The 12504-nt window shown below is 40.2% G+C and overlaps 1 protein-coding gene across 1 annotated transcript; it reads right to left on the bottom strand.

Moving 5' to 3' along the window:
- Window positions 1-1414: 1414 nt before the first annotated feature.
- Window positions 1415-3382, bottom strand: LOC311136151 (bone morphogenetic protein 10-like; the record flags this gene model as incomplete). The annotated part of the gene is made up of 2 exons (XM_084170240.1): window positions 1415-2481; window positions 3025-3382. 2 exons carry the CDS (start codon window positions 3380-3382, stop codon window positions 1415-1417), a joined length of 1425 nt encoding a protein of 474 aa, XP_084026366.1.
- Window positions 3383-12504: the final 9122 nt, after the last annotated feature.

The following is a 12504-nucleotide window of genomic DNA, read 5'->3' on the forward strand; positions in this document are numbered from 1 at the left end:
AACACTCAGTGTAGAATAATATATAATAACAATATATGCCATTTAGCAGACGCGACTTAAGAGTCATGCTTGCATACATTTTACATATAGGTGGACACGGGAATCAAACCCACAATACTGGCCTGGTAAGCGCCATACTCTACTACTCTACCAACTGAGCCATACAGGACCAACCATTTAAACCAAGAGCTATTTAAACCACTAAAGTTTTATGCATATCTGACGGTACATACCAATATCGTCACAACGAAAGTAAAATGTATATACGCTACCAAGTAAAACAAATTATATTTATATATATATATATATATATATATATATATTATTTTTTACAGTATTGATATAATGTTTTTTTGCCCCATCACTACTACAACTGGAAGAATCATAATGAAATATAATGTTGTTGAAAGGCAGAGGCACATGATGGAGCAAAGTGACAGTCAACTGATGAGGAACGGACTGTCTTACCGTAGTGAGTTAGGTTATAAATCTTAGGCTGGATAGAAGCAAAGTCTACCATCTTCAGATCTAGATAATAATTGCTTTATTTGCCTCATCCTCCTCTCTTAAAGGATAGGTAGCATAAACGTAACCACATGTAACATATGGATTTGTATTTGTATACACATCAAAAGTCCCAATGCAAAGTTACACCTCACTTTTCAATTTATCGAGTTATGACATAAAACCGATCAGAATTCCGAAGACATGTCGGAAAATGTTTTTCCAGGGTGTGATGTAATATGGGAGAGTCAGTGAGGGAAATCGTGGTCCTCTGTAGCTCAGCTGGTAGAGCACGGCGCTTGTAACGCCAAGGTAATGGGTTCGATCCCCGGGACCACCCATACACAAAAATGTATGCACGCATGACTGTAAGTCGCTTTGGATAAAAGCGTCTGCTAAATGGCATATTATTATGTATGATCATAAACATATACAAACTACAAATAAGAGCATGATATTCACATGTAACTTTTTTTCTCTTTTGTTTTAAATAATTGTGTTGCTGGCATTGTAAAATAACATTTTATATCTCAATATAATAAGAAATGTACTTTTACAAATGGCAAATTTACATACTTTAATGCACATACAGGCAGGCCCCTCTTGCTCTGTCATCTTCCTATTTACACCTCCACTGTTTATCTTTGTCATGCAATGTAGTTGAAGCTGCAATAGATAGATATATAAATTATTCATGCACTTAATATGGTGTACTGTATCCATTCTGTTTACACTATATGTCTGCTACTAGCTCACAAAGCAAGTATCCTTGATGATTGCAGAAATGTGTTATTTTCAAATGGGCACTTTTGATCTGATTTTCTTCTTGATAGTGAAATTGATGACCACTCAGTCTATGTTAATCCACAGTCTCTATACCTCTCTCCTGAACCTACAGTCAGTTCTATGACTATCTACAGCCGCACTCTGACACCACCATGCCCTCGTACTTGTGCTTGTAGGTGACCACTCCTCCGTCCTCGACGTAAAGGAGTGAGATGGGCTGTAGCTTGGTGGGAACACAGCAGGCTGGTGATGCCTTCTGTGGAATCTTACTGCTCAGCCGAGTCTGAACAATGGCGTGCTTGGTAGGCGAGACCTCGTTGGTCATAGGGTAGCTACATACACCATTGCACTCATAGGCTTCATAGCCCAGGGGCTGTATGACCCAGGTATCCCAGCCAATGTCCTTAAACTCCACATAGAGAGGGGTCTTCTTACAGGGGTCACCCTTGGTGTTGCGGCGGATTCGGGGAGGCGTGTCGTAAATTAGGTTGGAGTGCAGTTGCATGAGAGTCTCCTCGTCCAGCTCCTCTCCATCAGCGTTCCCAGCATCGTTCCCAGCCTGGTTCCCCCAGTTCACCTGTGGACTCGGCTCCAGGTCAGCCGGCAGGTCATTCTCATGTTCTATTATCTGGTTGAGCTCCCGCTTGTTCTCCTCAAGATGGTCTCTGTTCTGATCATCTGAGAACACAATCACCACTGGCATGTGTTTACCATCTGAGCCCATGTCAACATCCACATCAACCAACTCTTTCCTTCCATCCTCTTGTCTGACTTCCTGGGGGGTCTTCCCACCTTCAGAACCCAGACTTGCAATGTGGACCTCCAGTCGATGGGTGGAGCTCTCTGCCTTCCGCCAAAGGTTGACCTGATGGGTCAGGTCGAAGGTAATCCAGGCATCGTCATTACCGTAGACTTGCCGGGCTGCCAGCTCCTCCATTTCCTCAATTTCTGCTGTCTCCTGCTCATTCCTTCTTCTGTCCCTCCCCTCTTCTTTCCTCCAGTGCCCCCCCTCATGGATCTTGTAGACGGTAACCTTGCGGTCAAGGCCGGCGTAGTGTCTGCGGTCCTTCTGGACCAGGGTGTAGAGGCGGAGCTCGGCGGTGATGATGTGCTCGTGGTGGGGGATGGAGATGTTGAACAGCAGGGGGTGTGTCCTCACGCCCCTGACCGTCACACTGTAGGAGGAGGAATCTGGAATTAAAATATCAATGAAGGTCTGGATTTAATCAATTTTATATTAAATAATGCATCAATAGTAAGGGTTATATTTTAGCTCTTTTTTAAATGGTTAGATTTCATTGCAGTCATATCATGTGATCTGACTTCAAGAGGAGGAAATAAGGGACTGTTAAACCAATTACAATTTAATAAAAGTTTCTTTAAGGGCAAATATCATATTTCATTCTTGTCCATCTAGGGCTAAACTTCATAACACTTTGAATCATTTAACGTTAACCTCAGCTATCCAAACAAAGAGTGATTTACAGTTACAGTCAAATCTTAACTTCTCTAAAAGAAAACAAACAGCTGAGTATCAGTGTACCTTTTAATATACTTTTTAAGTTGTATTAGTCAACAGATTGTATAATGCTATAGGTCTCAAGTTAATTAGAGTTGCTTTATAATGTTAGCTAAATAAACAATTAATCATATCCAAAAATACATTTTTCAAAATGCTAAAAAGATTAACATTTAAAAAACAATGTCTTCAGACAAAAAAAGTAAACGTTGTACCTTCATTCTTGAAACTACGCACAATGTTGGCAGAGGGCATGGCCGTGTGATCGTTGGCGAAGCGGTTGTACAGTTCCAGCATGTATTCTGGTGTCTCTTTACGGGCCGCACGGGGCATTGGCCGGGGGCCCAGCTCTGTGAGGTTCAACGTGGACAGAAACTGACCCAGAAAGTCCTGCATGTCCAGGTCTTCATCCTGCTCCAACATGGAGGTATCCACCAGACCCCTGGCCCCAGGGCCACTTCGAAGCTCCTCAGCTGACATGATGGGACTGCCCTGGCTCCAACCAGGCAGCAGCAGGGGCAGGAGACTCAGAGAGTAGATGTAGCCCAGTATGGAGAACACTGGAGTAACCATGGCTGCCTGAGTCAAAGGCAGGTTCAGGTCCAAAGGATGAGTATCAAGTATGGAAATAGGATAGGATCCTCAGCAGAGGACACCTGCAGAACAGTTACACCCTATCCAACGGCAGTTTGTCTCGGGGCTGACAGGGTGGTGTGGGGGTCGAGGGAAAACAGCTTTGTCCTTGTTGATCTTGTGATTGGGTGCAGAGGGCAGGGCGGGATGTGTTGTTCACCTCACTGTGCTGACATGTTTGGAGATGTCACTAGGGCTCTGCTCGCACCCTGCCTCTCTCTGGGCCAGCCAGCTTGCTGACGACCACTAACTCCAACTCCACTCATCTCCTTTTTACTACTTTCTCTGGTTGTTCATGGGCCACATTAAGTTGTACACACAACTTTCAGCTTAAATTCTCTTTTACCTATAATGTGATATCTGTTTCTTTATGCTTGTAGGATGAACTATGTATTTATTTATGACATCTGAGTGAGAGCACTGGATATCAGCATTAATGCATTTTCTTGGAAAGAGTAACCTCTGGGATAACCCCCATAAGTATTAATGTCTTTGTGTCCCTCTCAATCTCATTGGCTGATGCAAGCTGAAAAATGAATTAGAAGTGATCATAACTCGTAACACCACTGTCATTGACAATCTAATGCATTGCTGCAGGTGTCCCACAAGATGTCCGAGTACATCCAGAGACCATAGATCAATGACAGTGCTTTCCTTTCTTCAGGTTACTGTACAGTACACTGAGTGTACAAAACATTATGAACATTATGCTCTTTCCATGACATAGACTGACCAGGTGAAAGCTACGATCCCTTATTGATGTCACTTGTTAAATCCACTTCAATCAGTATAGATGAAGGGGAGGAGACAGGTTAAATGAGTATTTTTAAGCCTTGAGACAATTGAGACATGGATTGTGTATGTGTGCCATTCAGAGGCTGAATGGGCAAGATAAAATATTTAAGTGCCTTTGATCGGGATATGCTAGTAGGTGCACCGGTTTGAATGTCTCAAGAACTGCAATGCTGCTAGGTTTTTCACACTCAACAGTTTCCCATGTGTATCAAGAATGGTCCACCACCCAAAGGACATCCAGCCAACTTAAATTTTAGTCATTTAGCAAACACTCTTATCCAGAGCAACTTACAGTTAGTGAGTGCATACATTTTCATACTGGCCCCCCGTGGGAATCAAACCCACAACCCTGGCGTTGCAAACGCCATGCTCAACCAACTGAGCTACACACAACTATTGGAAGCATTGGAGTCAACATTGGCCAGCATCCCTGTGGAATGCTTTCGACACCTTGCAGAGTCCATGCCCTGACAAATTGAGACTGTTCTGAGGACAAAAGAGGGTGCAACTCAATATTAGGAAGGTGTTGGTTACAATTATGCTTATCAGTAGTTGTCATATTCGGCAATAAACATTAGTGTGTCAATACACTTCTTGATTAGATGTGTCAGTGACATTTCTTGATTAGATGATAAACTAATTCATTTAATAAGCACCATCTAAAATCTGCAAGAGCAATTACAAAGCTTCGAATTCTCTTGATAAACAGATATGATCTATTGATTGACATCTTACAGCTGATTTTAATGAAGCCCTCTGTGGTGTAGCCTACCTGCTGTGCTGCCTAATGACAGCCTCTGGGGCAGTGGCATTTCATTGGGCAGACACCTTCATAGTGCTCAGTGCAGTCCCTCCGTACTTACATTTACATTTTAGTCATTTAGCAGACGCTCTTATCCAGAGCGACTTACAGGAGCAATTAGGGTTAAGTAATACAACAACCAGAAATGCCCATGCAGGAACATATGGATCAGGCCATGAGGTAGTGCTGTACACTTTAGTGTTAAAGGTATTGTACACTCTTAAAAGAAAGGGCTCGCTTCCTATTTGGTCTTCAAAACAGTTCTGTATAGAACTGGAATGGCCATTATTTTAGCAGTGTACTATACAGGATGATGAGATTAGATTTCTTAGTGGAGTAGTGCTTGAAGTTCTGCAACGAGGTCTCAGGGCAATTCGTATTATTCTGTATGTAAATCGTGACAGTCCATTTAGTATGATATATTACATTATGTTAGGTTACATTATGAACGAAATAGCTGTCATACAATATCATACGAATTATAGGACGTATAGTATCATATGTCATACCCGGTCGTACAATAGCATCCGAATTGGATGACTTAACTAACTTATCATATAGTATTCCAATTTGATTTGTCACATGCTTTGTAAACAACAGGTGTAGATTAACAGTGAAATGCTTACTGACGGTCCTTCCCAACAATGCAGAGAGAAAAATATATAAATAATAAAAAAGAACACAAGGAATAAATACACAATGAGTAACGGTAACTTGGTTATATACACAGGGTACCAGTACCGAGTCCATGTGCAGGGCTACGAGGTAATTGAGGTAGATATGTACATATAGGTCTTTCTCTGAGACCAGGTTGCTTGTTGTGCTCTAGCAACAAAGGAGAGTTACGGGGAGAATTGACATTGGCGGTTAGGGGAACTAACGACAAAGGTTAGGTGAATTGGGTTAAATTTAGATTAAGGATAAACTAAAATGCTATAGTTGTCCTCGATGTGACTCGAACACGCAACCTTTGGATTGCTAGACGGTCGCGGATTACGCCCACCCAATCTCCCCGACCAATCTCACTACTTTCGTTTCTGTGTAATGTAACTCAACCATTAGTAGGTATGTATCATACTGTACGTCTTGGCGGGAATATGGTGTAGTTGTAGACCGAAATTCGGGCAATTTCTTGATGTGGTTGTTCCCTGATATCAGGAAACGTCCATTGATACTTGCAATTGATCAGTTCCGGTGTTATGAGACTAATGGTTTCTCAACACAGATTATTTGTTTACATAGCAGGTTAGGATAACTAACGTGGCAGGTTAGGATCATTAACGTGGAAGGTTAGGTGAATTAGCGTGGCACGTTAGGAGACTAGGTTATGGTTAGGAAAAGAGTTAGGGTTAGGTTTAGCTACAATGCAACTGTTGTCCCCGACACGAACGAAACGGCCACGGACAAATGGCGAGCGTTAATGGGTGTAACTTGACATCAAGAAACGCCTATATCAAAAAACGCCCCTAATTGCCATCTGCAATTACACCCTTCTCCTTGGAGGTGCTCAGAAATACGTAAAGTATGTTTGTATGGCTCTGAGGTCAGGCTGAGCATTGATGCGGAGGAATGCTTTCACAGTACTCCTCGCATGACTGTTAAGCTTCGCAATACTGACTGGCATGGTGGTTATGCTTTAGCAAAGTTTAGCAGTTCTCTCCAACACTGAACCATTTTTTAATCAGTCTGTCTCCTCCTCTTCGGAAAAATGTCATGACAACACAATGGGACACAAATAGTTCATGATAAGCAAGTCATCATCTATCTAACAAAACGGGACGATAATACAAGTGGCTGTACAAGAGCCTAAATAACAGGGGACAGAGAGACTTGTAGTCATCAAGTAATCAACAGTTTGATTTGTGCAATCTTGGGCTATTGTTATTGTCTGAGTGGCCTCCCAATGGGTGCTTCAACTGTGTCACACTGGCTGTAGTGATGTCATCAGGTGTGTTTGTCACCTCCAAGCTGTAGGAATTCAATAAACCATAAATCATTACATTCCTTGCAGTGTTTCAAACGTTTTGTATAATATTTTATTTACTTTATTGTCAACAAACATTGACAGACTTTGAGTGCAAAGTTTTGAATGATACAAGAACTTCATGTATAGTATGCATCATTGCACTCCAACCTATTATCATCTTAATGAGTCTGAGCTGTCAGGCAGTTAGAAAACGGATCTGATTGTACTCTTCTCTTTTTTTCTATTACACTGATTATGCCCAAGGATTTCTGCAAAAAGTAGATTCATGAATATGTCTGTCATAAACCTATGTACAGGTATGTCATCAAATGACATGTGAGTGAGAAATGTATTAATTTCATCTTATATGAGAAGTGCGTTTTGAGGGGATCCAGCAGCGTTGCAGTTCTTGACACAAACCGGTGCGCCTGGCACCTACTACCATACAGCGTTCAAAGGCACTTACATTTTTTGTCTTGCCCATTCACCCTCTGAATTGCACACATACACAATCCATGTCTCAAATATCTCAAGGCTTAAAAATCCTTCTTTAACCCATCTCCTCCCCTTCATCTACACCAGTGTTTCCCAAACCTATCCTCGAGTACCCCCAGCCACTCTTCCTATTTCATGTATTCCAGAACTAGCACAGCTGATTTAACTAATGAGGATCTTGATGATTAGGTGACCTTTTGAATCAGCTGTGCTAGTTCTGGAACACATCAAATACCTGGACAGGCAAGGGGTACTCAAGGAGAGGTTTGGGAAACACTGATCTACACTGGTTGAAGTGGATTTAACAAGTGACATCAATAAGGGATCATAGCTTTCACCTGGTCAGTCTATGTCATGGAAAGAGCATAATGTTTTGTATACTCAGTGTATGTACATTTCTCCTTGAATGACAGATTACATACTTTAGTTTAAACACTATGCTATAGTGGTAGCAAATTGTTAGAATACATTATAATATAGAATCCCCCATAAATAAGCACTGTCATTCTAAGTGATATAAACTAATCCAACATGTTTTCCATGGTTCTCCCATAATGTATGTGGTAAAGGGTTGAACCATCTTCACTCTCTCAGATGTAAAGAATTCTGTTTGTAGGAGCACATTTTGTGATATAACAATACTAAACTATTAATAGTAGTTGTTGTGTAAGTCCTGTTTTGATTCCTTTGATCCAATGCTGTTAATGGCTGGTTGAAGTATTGCTATAGGTAATGACAAAAGTGTTGTTTTCTTATTATGTAAGTGATTCATTTTTACATTTTACTCATTTAGCAGACGCTCTTATCCAGAGCAACTTACAGTTAGTGAGTGCATACATTTTCCAGACTGGCCCCCTGTGGGAATCGAACCCACAACCCTGGCGTTGCAAGCACCATGCTCTACCAACTGAGCTACAGGAGGCCTTTTCCATCAGAATACCATATTTGGCAGGATTGCAGAGCGTCCATTATCTAAGGCCACTCTGCTCTCTGCCTCTGCTTCTGTTCTCCAATGCTGAATTCATATCCAAGGTGGTATGGTGGAAATTAAGTTGTATGTATTGTGTTTAAAAGAGGACACCGTTTTTTTATTTTTTATGTTAAAACTCTTTCAGAATCACATGGTCAACAAAAGTACATTTCAGTGAAATCATACATTTTACTTTGTAACAAAACTAAATATGCCATACTTCTACATACAGGACTTCTCAATTGGAACATTTAAATTCTTGTGACCTAACAGCCATTAGCTAAAGTCTGACTAAAAGGACTCACTTTGTTCAAAACTCCAAGACCTGTATTACAAAGCTTTCTCTACCTTATTTCCCTCACATTACAACTTAAACTACCGGCACAAATAGCATCTACTGGATCTAGGCCGCATGGCTATAGAGTCAACCAGTCAAATTAAATCCACTCTGGACTGCCTCCTAAATATGGAACATGTACCCCATTTAACGGTATCCTCCAGATCCGTTGTTATGTATTATGGTGATCAGGAGACAGTGGGAGGCCTGATGACATGGCAAGCACAGAGACAGACAGTGCATCTCACCGCTGGCTTTTTATCATCTGCTGACTGACTGGCAGCCAGTCACTATTAAAGTCCTACTCCAGGCTCCTTTTCAGCTCATTTATTACCTGATTTCCTTAACAAAAGGCACATCTCAATAGGTGGCCCAGGTATCCTCGACATAGCACAATGCCTTTCATTGGCCTTTCCTCTTTTGTTCTCAATTGCTCCTCTATTGTTCCTCAGGTAAGGGGGAGGCCGATGACATCACAAATCCCCATCAGACCAACTCCTTGAAAGCCCTACTCCTTGAAATTTGCAGTTGTTTCTAAAAAACAGTTGTGTCTATTTTGCCCAAAACTTATTATTTTTACTCTTTAGTGTGTGTACCGGTACTTTACTGTATTTATACTTGGGATATTGCTTTTCAACAGTAAAAGTTAAAAAATCACTGGAGGACGTCTTTAAATGTCACAAACTGTCACTCAATAATCTATGTTTAAACATACACACAAACATGCCATGTTCTTCATCATGTTTCATACAAGTCAAGAAATTATATTTGATAGACATGATCGAAATGGTAAATCCCGTTAACAACTAATGTTTTTATCACTGATGACTACTGAAGTACAGACGGATATCTTAACCCTCCCGTTGTCCTAGGGTCAAAATGACCCGCCACTGTGTTGAACCAACTTTATTAAATTTTTATATTTTTTGGATCATTTGTGAGAAGGAGGCAGTAATACTTTCTTTAAAGTCTCACTGCCTCCTTCTCACAAATGATCCCAAAAAAATAAAAAATAAATAAAGTTGGTTCAACACAGTGGCGGGTCATTTTGACCCTAGGACAACGGGAGGGTTTTAATTTAATAACTGTTGTCGCAGAGAATTTTCCCAGCGCAGCAGGAAATGCAAACTTATAGTGTATTCAAGGTTTAAAAAGTCTTCTAAAGTTTGTAATTTCCATTTACAAATGTCAGACTTGATTTGCCCTAACGAAAAATATATATAATCCTACAAAATGTCCATTATTTATAATCCACATGATAATTCACATGTCCTGTTGCTGCAGGATTATTTTCCTGCTGTGAGAAACTGGTACAATTAAGATATTACATCTGTAGTGTTTTTTAATCCCAGTAACAAGACACAACATGGGGGTGTGCATGTTTTAGTGGACTTTATTCAAAGATAACAAGCAATTATGATACATTATTGATCAGGGGAGTTATTACCTTCTGTTTCTGATTTAGGGATTTGACGTGAAAAGGAACTAATTGGAGCAATCTCCATACATCATGCACTAATGAGCAATCAATAGGAAAATAACATTTGATGGGATTAATACGATGAGAGGATGGGGACTATTCAGAAACAAAAACATCTACATGCAGTACTGTCTGTCTCAGGAGAATGCAGTGGTGCAGTTGGTATAGAAGAAAAGGGAATCATTTTTGTAATTTGGATAGCTTCACTCAAATTTCTATCAACGCTTCACCTGATAACACTTTATACAAGAATACCATTAAACAACAATTTCCACTTAACAACCAAAGCAGGACGTAAGGACAATATCTAACATGACACCATTATTACAAATAGTTCGAAACTCTGTGTGAGGTGGATATCAGTCCTATTTAAACTGAAAGCTACGAAACATACTTATCTAGAACAGTCCATCGACAAACTACAATCTGGTAATGCAAATGTACCTCAAGATCACTAATATAATTTACTGTATACAACCACATCACTGTCTTGCACTATTTTAGGTAAAAATTACATTTACATTTACGTCATTTAGCAGACGCTCTTATCCAGAGCATTATTTGGATAGTACATCTGTAGACGCGCTACAGACTATCTACAGACTATCAGTAACATTTCAACTATCTATCTACTCACCCTAACCCTAGCCCTAACCCTAATCTTAACCCTTATCCTAACCCCAAACTTAACCCTGGCCCTAACCTTAACCCTTACCCTTATTGTAAAACTAACCCTAACGCTAATCGTAACCTTAGCTAGTAGCTGCTTATCAAAAGATAGTTTGTTGATAATATGACCGTCTGTAGATGCTATCCAGACTATCCAAATAAGTGTGACCCTATTTTACTACTCCAATAGTTAAAGCAACATTCTATGGTAGCTGCAAAAATAAATACACAAAAATATACTGACAATCACAAACACAGATAAATCACTTTTTCACATTGTAAACACAGCACTTTGATCTGTATTCATACACAGTCCACACCAACATCAACCTGTTTATAATTCAAGTTTGCAAGCCACCTGTTAGTGCAGGGGTTCTCAAACCTTTTGGGTCCAGGGACCCATTTTGTGATAGCAAATTCATCAGGGACCCCTCATAATCAGAACACAACTCAAGTAAAAAAAACTGTTTTAAAAAAGGATACAAGGAGTTTTACTATGACTTCGGCAGTGCGTGGAATAAAAAAACTAGTCTCAGGCCCAGTATGAAAAATGTATGTACTCACTAACTGTAAGTCGCTCTGATAAGAGCGTCTGCTAAATGGCTCAAATGTCTGTAAAGGAACATTTTAAAGGCCCACCTCTTGACATTGTAGAGAAAATGTTTTTGCAATTCTACACATTTTGTCATGGGGCAGAGAGATATTTTGTTGTTGCAGCTTTAAAGCTAATATCCTGAAATTCTACACGTTGCCATGAGGCAGAGAGAAAACGTTGCAATTTTAAAGCTTAAATTACAGTGCATTTGTGCCCCCCCCCCCCCCCCCCAAAATTGAGGAATACAAGAAGTGTTGAGTTGAAATTTGTATAATTGGTGGAGTACAGTGGATACCAACATCCCTGTGAGCCTCCCCAGACCTATGTTGCCCGGGGTTAAGAACCTAAATTGTAGATTCATAATATTATTAAGAACATCAATTGTAGATTCATAATATTACATTATATTGTATTACACCCTCTAAACTTATTCCACTAATCCCTCAAATTTGTTTATTCTGTTGATGTAGGTAATATTCATATTTTTAAAAATGGTTTCCATGTGTTTGATGCCATTCCATTCGCTCCGTTCCAGCCATTATTATGAGCCGTCCTCCCCTCAGCAGCCTCCACTGCCTGTGGACCCCACTTTGAGAACCCCTGTGTTAGAGCATGTAAGGTTACATACTTCAAGAGAACACACACTTGCATTACCAATTAGCCTTGCAACAGCTTGCAACCCTTGCCAGTTCATTTCAGTTACTTTCTCGACGTCATATCTGCTCTGCATTCTACCATCTGGAATAGGCTCATATTTGGTTCACCACACATCAATATTCATACAGTAAGTAACAGGAAACTTTGTCATCAAAATGTGTATAGTTTAAATCAAAGAAATGTTGCTATCATGGGATGTCATTTCTTGACCAGAAGAAATTAAACAACGTGCTATTTGCATGTGAAAATGTAATCTCCATAGTCTTTTTTTGTGGCCAACTTTTTCTGGGTGAGTG

This window comes from Coregonus lavaretus (genome assembly GCF_964263955.1).
Source record: "Coregonus lavaretus genome assembly, chromosome: 10".
NCBI lineage: Eukaryota > Metazoa > Chordata > Actinopteri > Salmoniformes > Salmonidae > Coregonus > Coregonus lavaretus.